Here is a 16,744-nt window from a genome sequence, read left to right on the forward strand (position 1 = left end):
ATGTAGCAAGGCAAATACATGTGTGAAGCTACTAAGAGAACCATATAAATGCTAAGGGTTAAGATTTCGGTATATTTTAGGTACATGTATTATGTCCAAAACTATCTCTGCAGTGTCTGGTAGCAGCTGGTTGGAAGTTCTCTCTGGGAAGTAAAGTTGGGTGGGGTGAGTGAGTATAGGAGAGCCAGAAAGATGGGTGATGGCAAGGGGCAGAGCAGGGCACATTGTAAAAGGGCTTTTGCATGTGGAACCAGTGAACTCATCACCCTGTAGAGCAGAGGGGAATGGCAATTTGGGAAGATAACTGGTGGGTCCAGCAGAGGGGATGAAATGTGGGTCTAAAAATTTTCAGCATCATTCTATCTAGAGTGATGGTCTACCATGATTCCAAGGTCTGGGTTGGAAATAGTTGGTTCAGAGATTGATGTTTACTGAATGCCAATGTGTTGAAGAAGAATTGGTTTATTAAAAGATATCATAAAACTAGGGGAGAAAAGGACATGTGAAATCTGGATGTTCAGGTATTGTCTGCTATCTGAGTCACCAACTGTTGAAATGAATCTATTTCTTTGGCTTTATACACACTATTTATTGAAGGACCTGGAATGTGTGACTAGCCTACGGTGCCCAGCAATTTTAATACTAATGGCCAACAGAGTGCAGACAGCTTGTGGTTCTACTTTGAATCTTTGAAACACCAAGAGCCCTCTTCTGTCCAGATGCCTTTCATCTGTCATCTGAAGGATGTGGTTTCTTTTCTTGGGCCAAGTACAAATGAGATCAGGGCATCGTTTTGTAATGCATTGGCAGAGATATTTGACGTTGCCTTATTTTCTTTTTGCATGAACGTTTAGATTTTTCTAAGGCAAAGTGAACTGTACCTGACTAAATGCTACAAATCTAAATGTCAGCATGGTTGGAATTGTGCCCCTGGAAACACTTGCCTTGGCAGCATTCTCAGAGAGATGCTTAATCATGAGAGGTAATCTTTTGCACTTTCCTGTATGTAGACTGGTGATGTACATCGAGAGAGACAGCAGAAAGATAGCTGCAGGCAAGGAGCAGCAAAGTGGCAACGAGTACCTGTCCAAATGCCTGGTTCTTCTCATCCACCACCTCGTGCAGGAGCCGCCGCGTGTCCTGGGTAAACCAGTCTCGTCCTCAGCCCCTGGCTGTTTACCTCTCTGCAGCTTAGCCCTTAGGCATCATCTCTCTTTTGCTTGGGCTTCTCTGTTCTTGCCGGTGACTGCAGTGACACTGTCTTCAGTGTGTAGTTTGAAGATTTAAATTTGCCTTGTTTTTATAATTACGTTGCATCAATGACATGATTGAGGCAATGATCAAACTAAATGTTATATGAGGTGCTATCTGTGGTAAACTGGCAATATTGGAAAATAAAAGAACATTTTAATTGTTTAAAATTGGACTTGTACTATTACTTTAGGTAACTTTTCTCAAGATTTCTCTTTGCCTAATTGTGAAGAAAAAATTTTTTCCTTCAGATCACAGCCACAAATGTATTTATTGTTAAAAGAATTTGAAAATGCATAAGCATTATTAACATTCAATATTGAATAATTTTGATACTAGTATTCAAAGTTTGTGAATTTATTTGGCTTGAAAAAATAAAAATAAAAATATCTAATAATGATTTACAAAAGATGTTTATTATAGCTAATTCCTTATTTCAATGTTATTTGCAGAAATTATAATAATCTAAGGAATGCATATGTTTGGTTTAAATCCCATTTCAGGCTTTTCCAGCAGATGTAGCTATAAACCAGAGATGTTTAAGGTGTTAAATTTGATCCAGCCCATTATAGCAAAATATACTTAGATTCAGAAATTCAGCATATTAAATCAGAGTAGTGAAAATACATTCCTTGCTGATTGATAGTACCTTTTTACTCCTTACTTATACTTGGGGAGATTTTTTTTGCCTGTCAGTGACTGAAAATAGAGCAAATTTATTTTGGATTGTGATCTTATTTTAAGCTTCAACTCAAAGGCTATGATCTAGTCAGTTGATACCTGAGTTTCTTATTACCAGACTCATTCTGTATTAGGGTGTGATGATAAGATTCAGATGTCCACAATTCAAGTTTTATTTATTGTTGGATTTATCAGCCAATGGAAAGTTACAGAAATTGATCTCTTTTCTTCCATCCTATTCTGTGATTTAAAAACTATGGTCTAAAGTTTCTTCATTTATAATTTTCAAGAACTTGGGCTTTTTTCCTGTTTACAAAAGTAGGAAGTGCTCATGGTTGAAGTTTAGAAAATACAAAAAATAATTTTTAAAACCACCACTCTACGATTACCATTTGTAAATTCTATTTAAAATTTCTAGATCAGAGATCGAGTTTATATTCATTATGTCCCCAGAGGACCATCTGTTCTAATCTCAGTATTTGTGAGTAAAACAACACAGGTTTTATCCACTTCCTTCATTTGAAGAGTAATTATCCCTGTGATCCCACTGAGTTCAAGCAAAGACCTGTGGGCCCTAAGTATTTGTGGTCTTTAACCTCCATGTATGCTCTGGGATGTGCTTTGCAGGCGACATTCTTGATACCTTGGCCAGTGTTTCAGGTCGTAAACACCCATCCACAGTTCAAGCGAGGCAGCTGAAGATGTGTCTACCCCTGATGCTTGTAGTGCTTCACCTCGTAACTTCTCAGGTACTCTTTTTATTAGGAAAAATATAATGTACATGTGACTCCCTTCCTTTTAAACTGGAGCCGAGAAATGCCAGTTTAGACAAAACATTTTCATTTTTTCTTTTTTTGCTCATGGCTTTCAAGATTTAATCTGTGCAAACTCTCATCACACAGGTATTTCGACCTCAAGTTGTAACAGAAGAGTTCCTTTTCAGTTATGGAACTATTCTTGTGAGTAACACTGAATTTTTCACATTCTTAATAAAAATGTGGCTGTCTCTAGTGTTTGTAGAATTTAGTGTCAGAGTGAGGTAATTTAAAAATCCTTATGGTATTTATTTATCTCTAGGGAAGTGACCTTTTTATATTTTTATCTGTTGACTGTAATAAAAGTTGACATTTGGAGAAAAATACATTCTCTTCTGATAATGTATTTTGTTCAGAGACAGCCCCAAGTAGGGAAATAAGACCATAGAAACATTGTCACAGATCTTGGTATTAAGCATCATGAAAAAATTAAAAATAGTAAAACTGGTGAACACTGGAGGGCTGAGAATATATCATCATTATTTACTTTGGCTTACATTGTCCAATTATGCACAGTGTCTGTTTTTATTATGTCATATCTTTCTTAAGCTCAATTAACTTTTTCTTTAATTTTGATGAGATGGGTGGAATGAAAAACAAATCATTGTAGAATCTTTCCTTCAGTTTTTGCTCGTAGAAAATAGTCCTTCTGTTCAGGTTGTGGCTCATGAATTGTTATCTTTTCCCCTTGTCTGGAATAGTTGCAGTATATATCATTGATAAAGTGTGGTGCTGTACAAAGGAGAAGCTAACACTTTGGACACACAGCATCTCCAGTCTTACTTTGATATTAAGAATAAACACTGGACTGAGATTTTCAAAATGCCATAGAGGTGTCCAGTTGAAAAGAAGTAAATAAACATCTCAATTTTAAGTTTAGAATGATAAAAATTATTGTTATTTACCACAAATGAGAATATAGTTTTCTAGTAGGTTCATCACAGAGTGAAGTATGAAGTTTCCAAGTACCAATGTTGAATGGAGGTCCCTGACTTTTAGTGAGAAGTGGGCTCAGGTAATGCACTAGGAGTCCTTTTGTATGCATTTCAAATCTTCATCGTCCTAGTGCTACTGACTTGAATTCCAAATTCTACAAAGTACATAATTTAGTTGTACATTAACGAGTTTGTAAACTATTTTAGTTTACCACTTTCTTTAGTTTGCTTTTTAATTTATTAAGTACAATATGGGTATCATTTTAGCATTACTGTAATTCTGTATTTATAACCCCACTGTGCTGACATGTCAATGCCTGAAAATAGTCCTTTGGCCCATGCAGCCTCCTTGGAATATTTTGGCACAATTATGCTTAGGATGGGTATGATTGTCCTGTGTTTGTTCTCTTATTTTTTTCTCATGTATAGTGCCTTTCTCGGCCTACATTAACTAAGTATGCATAATTTTGCAAGGAACTCCAAGTGTGTCTGGCATAGTCTTCATGGATTTTCAGGAACTTCAGGGAGAACTCATCTGCTCCATTAAATTCTATATTCAGAATCAAGGGAGGAGGCCATACTGGGGAAGGGTCATCTTATCTCCCAGGAGTGGGTGTAGTCTGTGCAGGGCATTCTGTAGGGTCATCTTAATATGGCCCTGTCAGGGAATGGCAGATAACTTGCCTGTTTCAAAGATAATTATGATAATGAAAAATCTTTTGTAGTTTTTTTTCCCCTTGATAACATCACTCAAATAGAGGAGTTTAGGCAAATAAAATGGAAACAGTCTTTTGGCTCTCTCTGGCTATTTTCCTAATTTGAATCATAGACAGTCCCTGAATTCTTTCTATATTTTTCTTTCTTTCCATTATTTGGCCTTAGCCATGTGTTCATCATCCTTATACTCAGTGTTGATGGCACTGATGAAATACTAGTAATGAGACAGAATTATTGACTAAAATGAATGACCTGGATTTAGTTATCCATGTAGATCTTGTGCATGTTATTATGAACTGCTGAGAGTTGGATGTTGTTTCTGTGAGTTTATTCATAATCTATCAGAAAATGCCAAAAATATTATTGAAGCCACAATGCCTTGTCGATGCTGTGAGGCACAGTCAACTCGTCCAACATCCTACAGCCCCTTAGAAATTCACAGTGCAGATTAGCATCTTAAGACCACTTGAGTTTTTTACGTCAAAGGAATTCCATCTAATTTGTTTAGGCAAATGTCTCCTGAACTTAGTTATAAACATTTTTGTTCGGTCTTGCTTGTTTGTTTTTGCTTTTTTGGGGAGTGAAGGGGAGTACATATTGAAAATTGCTATTTTCATTCTCATTGATAGAAGAAATGAATCACCATACTTGTCTCCCTCTCCAGTATCTGGGGATAATTTTAGCATTAAAGCATCTGGGGAAGTGCTGCAAGGGAATTCCTTGGGGGAATTACATAGCTCTTTTGGGCATCCATTGAATTGCGCTGCGAATCAGGAAATAATGACTTTCAGGGAATATGTTCAGGAACTCATGATGTGTGTTAATCTAATGTTCACTGTTTCTTGTGTCCTTTTGAAAGATGCTTGTGATTAATGAGCTGAGGAAGAGGACTTTGGTGTGTTTATTCTTAAGTTCTGGCTTTATTAGTTTATAGAAGTGCAATGGTTGTGTGGTGGTTATAGTTTCTAAAAAAAGACATCACAGTTCAAATTTGTAAATAATAAAAGAAAGAAATTATTCTGATAGATTTTCATGCAAGAATATAGTTATAGTCTTCATTAATAAACCTTTACTTATCCTGGTCATTGAGAGTTACTGGAAGACATAGTTCCTGCCCTCTGCAGATTTTTAAGTGAAGGTTGGTTTGTTGATAGAATTTGACTTCAATTGTAGTAGATAAAGCAGAGTTCACTCTTGTAAGGTAAGATTGAGCTGAAATGACCAGGCAAGGAGGAAACAAAGCAGCCAAAAGTTTAATAGGGAGCAATCCTGGGCGATGTTCACTGGTCTGGTTAGTCACAGGCCAGAGAAGTTGCGCCCAGCAGGGCAGGCAGTGACTTTATAAAGAAGTTAGGGGGAGGGAGAGCATAGGTCTGCAGTGGCATGAGGATTGGCTAGCTTAAGGCACATGTCATTGGCCCTTACAGTAGACAAAGGACTCCTTTTCCAGGTTGGGAGGGGGCAGCAGCCAGGGATTTTGGCACGTCATCAGGCCAGAATCTGTTGGTCTCTTTCCCTTACTAGGCCGGGTTTGGGGGCTTTGCTGCCCCGTTTATTTGGTGAGGGCTGAGCTCATCTGATATGCTCACCCCTCCCTCCGGTGCCTCCAGCCTTACATTCCAGCCTTTTGGTTATAATGAGTGCCAACTCCATCTGGCTACTTCTGGCTGAGGGGGGTGGCATGGCAGGGTTAAGGCTGGTGGGAGGCTGGAGGAGGCTTGGAGGGAAGGGGCGAGTACTGATGTACCAGCATAGTCTTGTGCACTTCTACCATCCAACCTCCCTATCGGTGGCCGGAGGTTCCAGCAGATATGTTGTCCTTGTCTCTCAGGACAGACATATCCATGATCACCCAGGCTTCGCCCCGTCCAGTACTGTTGTCTGGATGGTGAGAGACAGACTGAGGCTCATTCGTAGCAGGCAGCCTGGATGAAAGAATGGAAAGATGAGCATTGGGCAGGACAAGGGGGTATCTTTCCTTGGGGATTTGGTGGAGGGTCTCATACCCAGAAAATGGGCTTGCCGAATCCTCTTGGGCAGCCAGTTTGGAAATCTCTTAACATTATAGCAGCCCAGTACAATTGGTCTCCCTGCTGACAAGGTATCTTTTGGAAATAGCATGTCCAGGGGACCAATTGGTGTAGTTGGAGCATACCCGATATGAGGTACTGGTTACAGACCCAGTGTGCCGGAGTCGGATGGGTCATTGTGGCCAGCACCAGTGTGAGTAAGGCACAAACAGAGGGGCCCTGTCTCTCTAGACCTCCACCTATCATGACTGGGCACTCATTTGAGCCTGGAGAAGTGGTACCAAGGGGAGTGTCCCAATAGCTTGGCAGCCATGGGAGTGGTAAGGATCACCGTGTATGGTCCCGTCCACCATGGGTGGAGTGACCGAGGTTGGAGTTCTTTAAGAAGGACTTTGTCTCCTGGCTATAGAACCTCTGTGATTCCTGGATCCGAGTTGGGGGTGGGTTGAGGCAGGAACTGGTCTGCATGTTCCCTGAGGAGATGTCTTAGGAGTGAGAAGTAAGGTAGGTAGGAGGCTAGAGGGGGTGGAGTTGTAGTCAGGCCTGTGTTTAGAAGGAAAGGTCTGCCATACATTAACTCAAAGGCACTTAGTCCGGTGGGTCCCCTAGTGGCTGCTTGTAATCAGGTGAGAGCAATTGGAAGTAGGTCTGGCCAGGAGGTCTTTACCTCTAAGGAGAGTTTGGTAAGTTGATCCTTGAGAAGGCCATTGGTCCTTTCCACCTTACCCGAGGATTGAGGGTGATAGGGTATGTGTAGTTTCCAGGAGATATTTAGAGAGTCAGCCACCAGTTGTGTGACCTTTGAGATGAAAGCTGGTCTGTTGTCTGACTGGAGTGACATTGGGAGGCCAAAACGAGGGATGATGTGATGTGTTCCACCAATGTCGTTGCCATCACCAATGCAGTCTCTTGGCAAGTAAGAAAGGCCTCGATCCAACCTGAAAATGTATCTGAACTTTTTGTGTCTAGGTATGTGGGTAAAATCAATCTGCCAATCTTGTCCAGGTAGTGCTCCCCACAGCTGGTGGAGGGCCACACAGCGTTTGAGGATGCCTTGAGAGGAAACATTATGACAGGTGGTGCAATCCATATGTACCTGGTTAATGGTCTTCCGGAGCCCAGGTGGGGCAAAGATAGGGGAGAGAAACCTGTACTTAGCCTCTGGACCAGTATGGAAGAATTGGTGAACTGTAGATATGATCTCTCTGGCCTGGGCCTGGGGAAGGGCTATCCTGTCCTTAAAATGTATCCATCCCTGTTGTCCAGCCATTCCACCGTGGTCTAAAAGTTGTTGTTTTTCCTCTTTGGAATAATTAGGAGTTATAGAGGGGGAGAGAAACAATACTGGGGAATAATCAGGACCCAAAGTTAGTTGTTGGGCAGTAGCATTGGCTAGAGCATTCCCTTTAGTGATAAGGTCGGTACCTGTCTGGTGTCCCTGGCAGTGAACAATAGCCACCTCCTTGGATTCCTGTAAGCCTGGAGTAGGTGATGAATTGTTTTACCATTTGCAATAGGGGTCCCTCAGGTAGTGAGGAATCTCCTTTCCAGATTGCTGCATGGCTGTGTGCAATTAGGAAAGCATACTTTGAGTCAGTGTAAATGGTTACATTAAGTAAGGCACGGGTGAGGGCTACTAGTTCTTCCTTTTGGGAGGTGGTCCCCATCGGCAGGGGAGCCATCTCCACTACTTCTGAGGAGGAGGAAACTACTGCGTAGGCTACCTTCCTGCACCAATTTGAATCCCTGACTGAGCTTCCATCCACGAACACAGTAAAGTCCAGGTCATTGAGAGGTGTGTCCTGGTGACCCTTGCACGGGAGTTGAAGGATTTCCACCAGCTCTGTGCAGGAGTGGCTGGGTGTGGCAGACGAACCAGCAGGAGGAAGGAGGGTGGTGGCATGTAATCATGGTGACACCTGTAAAGGTAACTGGGGGGTTCAATAAATAGGAGGTGAAATTCCTGTACTCATGATGGGCTAAGAGAGGCCAAGGATTTGTGGCCCAGAAGGTCCTGTAAACGATGAGAAGAGTACATGGTTATCTCTTGTAGGAGAGTTATTTTCAGAGCTTCTTTGGTGAGGCACACTGCTGCTGCCAAGGGCTCTAAGACAGGGTTGCCATCCCTTCACGGTGGGATCCAGTTGTTTTTACAGGAAAGTGACCATTTGGTGTCCATGTCCTACTGGCTGGAATAGCACCCCAGTTGCTATTCCTGTCTTTTCTGTAGTATATAAGAGAAAAAGTTTGTTAGGGTTAAGCAGCATAAGCGGGGGTGAGGAGAGGAGGGCATTTTGCAGTTCTTCAAAAGCATGGGCCACTGCTGTAGGAGAGGTGAGTGGCCCAGAGGGCGTTTCTATGGCAGCAGCATACAGAGGCTTAGCTAATAAGGCAAAGTTAGGGACCCAGTGTCAGAAAAACCCCACTAGTCTGAGAAACAACAAGGTCTCAGCTCCTGAGGTGGGTGATAGAAGAGCTCTAATGGAGGCTGTTCAGTTCACCATGGGGGCCCTGGAAGAGGGAGTTAGGGCCACTCCAAGGTATGTAACTTGAGGGGTAGATAACTGAGCTTTTGATGGAGAGACTCTATATCCCCACTGAGCCAGGAAGTTTAGGAGGGAAGCCATGTCTTGAACAGAGGCCTCTTTTGTGGGGCTACATAGGAGGAGATCATCGACATACTGGAGGAGAGTGCTGACTCCCGTGTCATGATGGGACAGATCTTCCTCTAGTGCCTGTCTGAAAAGTTGAGGACTGTCCCAGAAGACTTGAGGGAGGACTGTCCAAGTTAGTTGTCTAGTTTGGTGGGTGTCTGGGTCTTTTCAGGTAAAGGAAAACTGTAACTAGGAATCAGGGTGTAGAGGGATGGTGAAGAATGCATCCTTAAGGTCTAAAACTGTACAGTGGGAGGTGTCTGGGGAAACCTGAGACAAGTGAGTATAAGGGTTAGGGATGACCGGGTGAAGGGGAACTACAGCCTCGTTGATTATCCGCACATCTTGAACGAGCCGGTAGGCCCCTGATGGCTTCTTGACTGGAAGGATGGGAGTGTTACAGGGAGAATCAGTTGGTACTAGAAGCCTTTGGGAAAGAAGACAATTAATGATAGGTTGGATGCCCTTGCGATGGGCTTGGGAAATAGGAAATTGGGTCCTAGAAGGAAAGGAGGATGGGTCCTTAAGGCGGATGAGGACCAGAGCATGATGGCTCACCACTACAGGAGTAGAGGTGTCCCAGACCATCAGGTTAATGCCGGTTGATGGTACAGAAGGATCCGTGGAGGCCTCAGGACCACAACTTATACTGGCTAGGGCGATGAGTGAACTCGGTTGGGGATGACTAAGCAGCAGGGAGATCGAGGCATCAAGCTTGGATAGGAGATCCCTCCCTAACAAAGGGATGGGACAGGACGGGATGACTAGAAATGAGTGGATAAGAGGATGGCCCTCAAACATGCAGGCTACCAGACCTGTCTCCAGGGGCTTAGAGGGGATTCCCGTGACATCCATGACCGAGACCTGGGAAGGATGTAAACGCCCGTGAAAGGAAGGTAAAACAGAGTAGGTAGCCCTCGTGTCCACTAAAAAGGAGACAGACTTATCCACTACCAGCAGCGTGGCCCTGGGTTTGGCAAGGGTGATAGGGGTGTTCGAGTCCAGGCAGTTTCTGTCTTTGAGTAGGCCCAGCAGGTCCAGAGGGGAGTCCCTCAGGGGGGCTGGCATCTCCCGAAACTCTGTCACGGGGGGACGACCTTCTCCAGCTGGAAACTCTACCTTCCAATGACATCTCTTATGGCAAACTGGGCATGGTTTAGTCGTCTTATTTGTCGGGTTGGGGCATCTCTTTGACCAGCTTGGCTGCACTGGAAGCAAGAGCCCGGAGGCTCAGAGCTCCAGACCCGTCTCTGGTGTGATGAGACCCCTGTTGTGCTGGTTGTAGGGCCGCCGCAAAGGCTCGGGTCCAGGATGCTATCCTCCTCTCATGTTCTTCATCACGGGTATTAGAGACTTTAAAGGCCATGGTTACCAGGTCACAGAGTGGAGTCTGGGGCCCCTCCTCTGCCTTCTTTAACTTATGTCTTATGTCCGGGGCTGACTGGGTAATAATATGAGTAGCCAACACGAAGTTCCCCAAAGATGAGTTGGGGTTGAGGCGGGTATGTATTGAGAGAGCCTTAGTGAGCAGGTTAAGAAAACAAGCTAGGTTCTCATCAGGTCTCTGAGTGATCTCTCTTAGCTTATCATAATTAGTAGCCTTTTGAGCCATCTTATTCATACCTGCCAGTAAATACTAGAGCATTTGGTCCCACTGTGTTCCCCCATCTTGGGTATTATAGTCCCATTGGGGGGTCTGTGATAGGAACTGCCTCCATCCCAATTTGCTCAGCCTGGTCCGTGTTATGTGCCTCATTTGCACAATGTTGGGCGGCAGAGGTAATACAGTCATATTCCTCAGAGGTAAGAGTGGAGGTTAGGATAATATGTATATTATGCGAGGTAAGTTCGTAGGCCTGAGTTAGGTAGTCAAACTCTTTGGTATAAACTGGGGTTAGAGGAGAAAGAGCCCAGGCGTTTCTCAATCTGGGATAAGTCTCCTAGGGAAAAAGGGGCATGAACCCCGACAACCCCTTCTGCCCCTGCAACCTCTCAGAGAGAGGCTACTAGTTGGGCTTTTGTTTGGGGTGACCGCTGGGCCTTGGATCTTTTGACCAGAGGGCTAGATCAACTGGGCACTAATGGCGGCGTGGGCACATAAGATGGCAGCGGGGTGGGAACGGGAAGTGAAGGACAAGATGGTGGCAACGCCAGAAGAGGAGGATACAAATGGGGAATGGCGAGTATGGGGAGGGGTGTAGGGTTGGGGGAGAAAGGAGGCGGGTCTGTGCTGGGAGGAGTGTTGTCCGTGGCTTCCAGAACCAGAGGGCGGGAGGAGCCTGTTCTGGTGGGGAAAGAGGGCAGTGAAAGTAGAAGGAGAGGGGGAGGGGGTGGCGCAGACACCGGAAGAGGAGAGGAGTAGGGAGACGGCGTGGCTGAGAATGCAGGACCTAAAGATGGTGGCTACGTGTGTGAGGACAAGGGACCTAAAGATGGCAGCAACGCGTGTGAGGACAAGGGACCTAAAGATGGCTGCAATGCGTGTGAGGACAAATGACTTAAAGATGGCGGTGGAGAGAGGGGGTGGGGATCGCGGGCTGAGGGAGGCGGGCAATGGAGGTCCTCTGGCAGATCTGAAAAGGAGGAAGGACTGGGCAGAGTAAGAGGCTAACAATCCTTAACTGGAGATCAGGCCAGGAGAACCTGGGTTGTTGAACACTTAACGTAAAGGTCAGGGTGGAGCACAATGTCCAAAAGGCCTGGACATATGGGACTTCAGACCACCTCCCAGTTCAGTGACAGAAGTTAGTTGCATTGGTGAGGAGGCTAAAATCAGTAGTTCCCTCCGGGGCCCAGTGAGATTGTCCAGAGGATGCCGGAGCCAAGTCTGAGAACAGAGTTGGACCAGTTTCCATTTACGGATCTCCTCCATTATAGGGTTGCCAGATTGGACATGAGACACCACAGAGGGGTCTGAGCCTTCGATTTAGAGGACTGGTTCCCCATGTGTGTTACCCGTTTCCTGGAGCCCCTAAACTGGCGAGCCCAGCCTCCCAAACTCACTCAGATTAGGAAGAGACAGAAGTATCGTACTCTTCCCCGGAGATCTGGGAGCCCCGATGAGGTCATCTCTATCTCGTGATCAGTACAGGCTTAATGCCCGGAGAACCTGGATGTAGCTATGATTTCGAAGTTAACCGAACTATGTGGAGACAGGACTGGGAAAACACACCGGGGGAAAGGAGGGACTCACTCAATCGCCGTCTGAGGTGCTGGGAATAGGCAGAAGTCCCGGATTGGGGCAGTAGGGGTGGGAGCGACCAGTGGCCATCTAGAACCCCGCACCTTATCTCCTTCTCGGGTTTCAGCACTAGATGTAAGGTAAAATCGAGCAGAAATGACCAGGCGAGGAGGCAAGAAAGGAGCCAAAACTTTAATACAGTGCAATCCCAGGGGATGTTTGCCCGTCTGGTTAGTCACAGGCTGGAGAAGTCGCGCCCAGCAGGGCAGGCAGTGAGTTTATAAAGAAGTTACGGGGAGGGAGAGTGTAGATCTACAGTGGCGCGAGGATTGGCTAGCCTAAGGTACGTCATCAAGCCCGAATCTGTTGGTCTCTTTCCGTTCCTATGCTGGGGTTGGGGGCTTTGCTGCCCCCTTTATTTGGTGAGGGCTGAGCTCATCTGACATGCTCACACCTTGCTCTGGTGCCTCCAGCCTTACAACTCTTACATTAAAAAAAATGTGATGCGATATACTATTCATTGCCACACTGATGTTCTTGCTATGAGATTTTTTCTTTCTTTTTTTTTTAAATTAACTGTGAGTTCATACACCCAGTTTCCTACAGGAGATTATGTTTAACTTCTCTGAAGTACATAGTGAATGAGGCGAAGAACTCTAGCCTCTGGCCTCTGCTGTGTTATAGTGTTTCCCTTTTTGCCTCTAGGTGGAGCTATTTTCTGCCCCACACTCGTCTACCCAGAGAGCTTAGTGTAGGGTAGGTGTCCAGTTCTTTTGCTTCCTTGCTAAAATTCCCAGCTTCAGCTTTGAGGTTCGCAGCTTACACCCCTGTGCTATGGTTCTGCAGATTTCTGAGTGCTGCCCCTCGCCCCTCAGTGTCTGTTAGCACTGGGCTCACTGCCAGTATCTCTGTGCTGTTCCTGCCATCATTCTCAGAGAACTGGGTATCCTGATGGGGGAATCCATCTGACCCGAACCTCTCCGCTCCTTGGCCGCCTTTCTCCCCATGAGCTTGTCTCTCCTTGCCTCAGCTGCCTTCACTTGGGTTTCCACATCATACTGTCTGGCCACCACCACCAGTTTTCAACTCACCTCCCCTTCTCCCCATCTCCAACCTACTCTTCAATTTCTCTGAGACTTATATTGGTCTTACCACTTTCTGCTCTCCATCCTGCCCTCCTGTGGCCCAACCACTTCACTTTTCTCTTTGCTCAGTTTAGAGTCCGTGGCTGAGCCCCGCTCAGTGCCTTGCAGATATCCATAATTTCCTTTCCTGTCTCTTCCTCCATTGGTCTCCCCTGGAGAATCCTAATCTTGGTTCAATTTACTTCCCCACCTTCCCCACCCCTGTACTGATTGGGCTACATATGGCTGGAGAAAAGCCCAATGAAAAGTACTGGTCTCCGTCTCAATTCATGACTGCCCATCTCAAGTGAGCCCTCCTTATAGACTTGTACATGTAGTTCATTTTCCTAATTTATATGCCTTCCTGTTTACTTCTGTGACTGCTCTTGCTTTAAATTTCCAGTGTCTCCTACCTTGTCATCACTGTCACCTGATTAATTCCTATTACACTGAGAATGAAGAAGAGAAATGTATCAAAAGACATTAAAATTGATAAATAAGTGAAACATTCAGTAGGGATTTTTTAAAAGTTAAATGGGAGAAGTATAAGAAAGAAAATAATTTAAAAGAAGCCCATTTTTCACCATCTAGATAACCCTTGTTGACATTAAAGAAGAAAAACAAATTAATGCATGTATATGATTAGAAAATTCCAGCAGTGTAGGAAAACAGAGAATGAGAAGTGAGAGTGCCCTTCCTGTGTCACCGTCCCCTCTCCTCAGTGTGAGATTCTGCTGGTGGCTTCCTGAGAGTTCTTCCTTGGCAATTCTGTTCAAATCTATATTGTATATTATCTATATGTTCTTTAAAAACTATATATATATATATAGGAAAGATCTAGTGTAAATACTATACTGTACTTTCTTTAAGTAATCCATAGACATTTAAGTAGATTTGTTTAAGTCAAAAGATATTGTTCTCTGAATTTTTTATTCACCATCAAATCCCTGTTTACTCAGAAAAATTTACATGCCCATTTGGGAATTTTGTGAAATTTTTTTAAACAAATCATCATGAAAAGCTTACATTATCTCTTTTTATTATTCATTATGTTACTTTTTGTTTGTTCAGTTCTAGACTGAAAAACAGAATTGAAGGTATCCTGTATGCTGTTTTCAGAGAGCATATGTCTTGAAGATTTTCTCCTCTTTTAAAGGCAACTTCTGCTTGTTTATTTAAATTATGGAATATGTGTTTATGAAAGGAAAAGTAGAAAATTATAGTGAGATTTGAAGAAACCAGTCACCCATAACCCCACCACTCTCAGAGGCAGTGTGAACTTATTGTTGTTTATATTTTCAGTTCCTCTGTATGTATTTGTGTGTAGAAAAACTGTATACGTGTAGCATATGTATGCAGTAACAACTGATACGCAGTTGAGACTGTGCAAATATACGTAGATCTGTATTCTCTTTTTTTCACTCAACATTGTATCAAAGCTATTTTCCCATCTCTTTAAGAACCTTTTTTCTTCACATTTTAATGCCTGCACACTGTCCGATTTGTATGAACTGTATATAGTTCAATATCATTTCAGTAAAGTTCAAAAATATCCAAACAAGCCATATACTATGTAGAGACACATGTAAAAAATGCCAAGGAAATGATAAATTCATGATAGTAGTTGTCTCTGAAGGAATAACAGGCAGGTTGGATGGAGAAAAAATTGGGAATGTCTTAGTTCTTAACTCAAATGGTGAGTTTAATGGTTTTCTCTATTCTTTATACCATAAAATCTATGCATTTTTATTTTGTGTATGTGATATATAGTCTTTTATATTGACCAGGTATTTTAAGAAAAACCGTTAGACCACAGTAGACCCATTTCTACTCCAGGTCATTGCTTGCTTAATTATTTTTTTATTCCATGGCCACCTTATATTTTATTTGCTACTTGTTATCACATGTAAAATATTACATATATATTAAGTGCGCGCTAGGGGCAAGAATTGAGTCACAGCGTTGTGCTCATCACCCACAGTGCTCTGCTGCTGTAGCTGTGGCAGCAGTTTGTTTGAGTCACTTTCTCAGAGCATCTCTTTCTGTTCAGAGCACTGGTTGGGGACTGGGAAGCTCCCCCAGGAATTTCACACCTGAGTTGCTCAGGCCTGCCACTGCAATAGTGTTGTGGGTCATCCTGCAGGAAGCCTGAGCATGTTGTGAGGGCACAGATAAGGCAGTGGGATTGCGGAAGGAAGTGGTAAAATCTGAAGACAGGTCCCTGAACTGCTGCCTCAAGATGCAATTTGTACTCAGATAGCTAAGGCTTGACCTTACTTTGAGAGGACAATTTCACCAGATTAGCATTTGTCCTCACTGACTTCCAAGGTAGTGAGTGAGGAAGTGTGGATGTTGGAAATGGTTATGTATCAATTGGATTATCCTCACTTTTGCAGGCTGACCTTTCTGTGCTTATATTGAGTTTATTCTGGTGTTAAATCTCACTGGTAGTGATATGTATGTTTAAAAATGATTATAGTTTATAATGTATATATACTATTTCAAATGTTCTCATTTAAAAGTTTGATTATAGTGTTTATAATATGTACAGTTGATCAGTGAACAACACCAGGGTTGGGGGCCCTGACACTCCCCACCCCCAGTGTGCAGTTAAAAATCCATGTTTATAATTTCTGACTCCCCAAACACTTAACTACTAATAGCCTTCTGTTGATTTTATGGTAGTAAATGATAAAATAGACTAGTATTTAGATGTATTTTATGCATTCATGACAGCCTTTTTCTTAACTTTTTTGATATTTTTAGGTTATGTAGCTCTTCTACAAATTTTTTCAAAACTGTTACCAATCTCCAAGATTTTTTCCAATATATTTATTGAAAAAAATCTACAAATATATGGACTTGTGCAGTTCAAAGTCATGTTGTCAAAGGGTCAATTGTATACAAAATTTTTTGCCTTCCATGAGTTATTTTATTAAGAATGATAGGTACAGTCTGGGGCAAAGCATTATCTGTATTTTATTTCAGAGTTATTTTGAAATCTTCACTTATTAACATTTTTGTTTTTTACAGAGTCATATTAAATCAGTAGATATGGGAGAAACTAACATAGATGGAGCCATAGGTGAGTAGACCATGGGACATTTTAGATCTTTGTGGTATTTCAATATTGTGATTTTGAACACGTGAAAAACACCTAAATAATTGACTGTATTCCTAGGACTCATGGCATCGGAAGAATTTATCAAGATCACATTGTCAACTTTTGAAGCAATAATACAGTATCCTATTTTATTGAAAGACCACTGCTCTACGGTAAATTCTGGCAGCTTTTGAAAATGATACTTTCTCATTTACTTGGTAATACTGTATATAAAGATATTGATTTTACATGT

General features: G+C 43.0%; 1 protein-coding gene across 18 annotated transcripts in view; it reads left to right on the forward strand.

Moving 5' to 3' along the window:
• The window catches only part of ULK4 (unc-51 like kinase 4), a 735,705-nt gene that overhangs the window by 248,632 nt on the left and 470,329 nt on the right, over positions 1-16,744 (forward strand). For 17 of the 18 annotated variants that reach the window (XR_012129586.1, XR_012129585.1, XR_012129584.1 and 14 more), the window contains 5 exons: positions 1,011-1,144; positions 2,560-2,681; positions 2,835-2,891; positions 16,422-16,473; positions 16,570-16,664. Coding sequence is in view for 14 of the 18 variants with exons in the window: in XM_073232503.1 (XP_073088604.1) it covers positions 1,011-1,144; positions 2,560-2,681; positions 2,835-2,891; positions 16,422-16,473; positions 16,570-16,664 (460 nt within the window). In the remaining 4 variants the exon portion in view is untranslated. The remainder of the gene's footprint in view (positions 1-1,010; positions 1,145-2,559; positions 2,682-2,834; positions 2,892-16,421; positions 16,474-16,569; positions 16,665-16,744) is intronic. The other variant, XM_073232501.1, reaches the window with a different exon arrangement.

This window comes from Manis javanica, chromosome 3 (genome assembly GCF_040802235.1).
Source record: "Manis javanica isolate MJ-LG chromosome 3, MJ_LKY, whole genome shotgun sequence".
NCBI classification, from domain to species: Eukaryota; Metazoa; Chordata; class Mammalia; order Pholidota; family Manidae; genus Manis; species Manis javanica.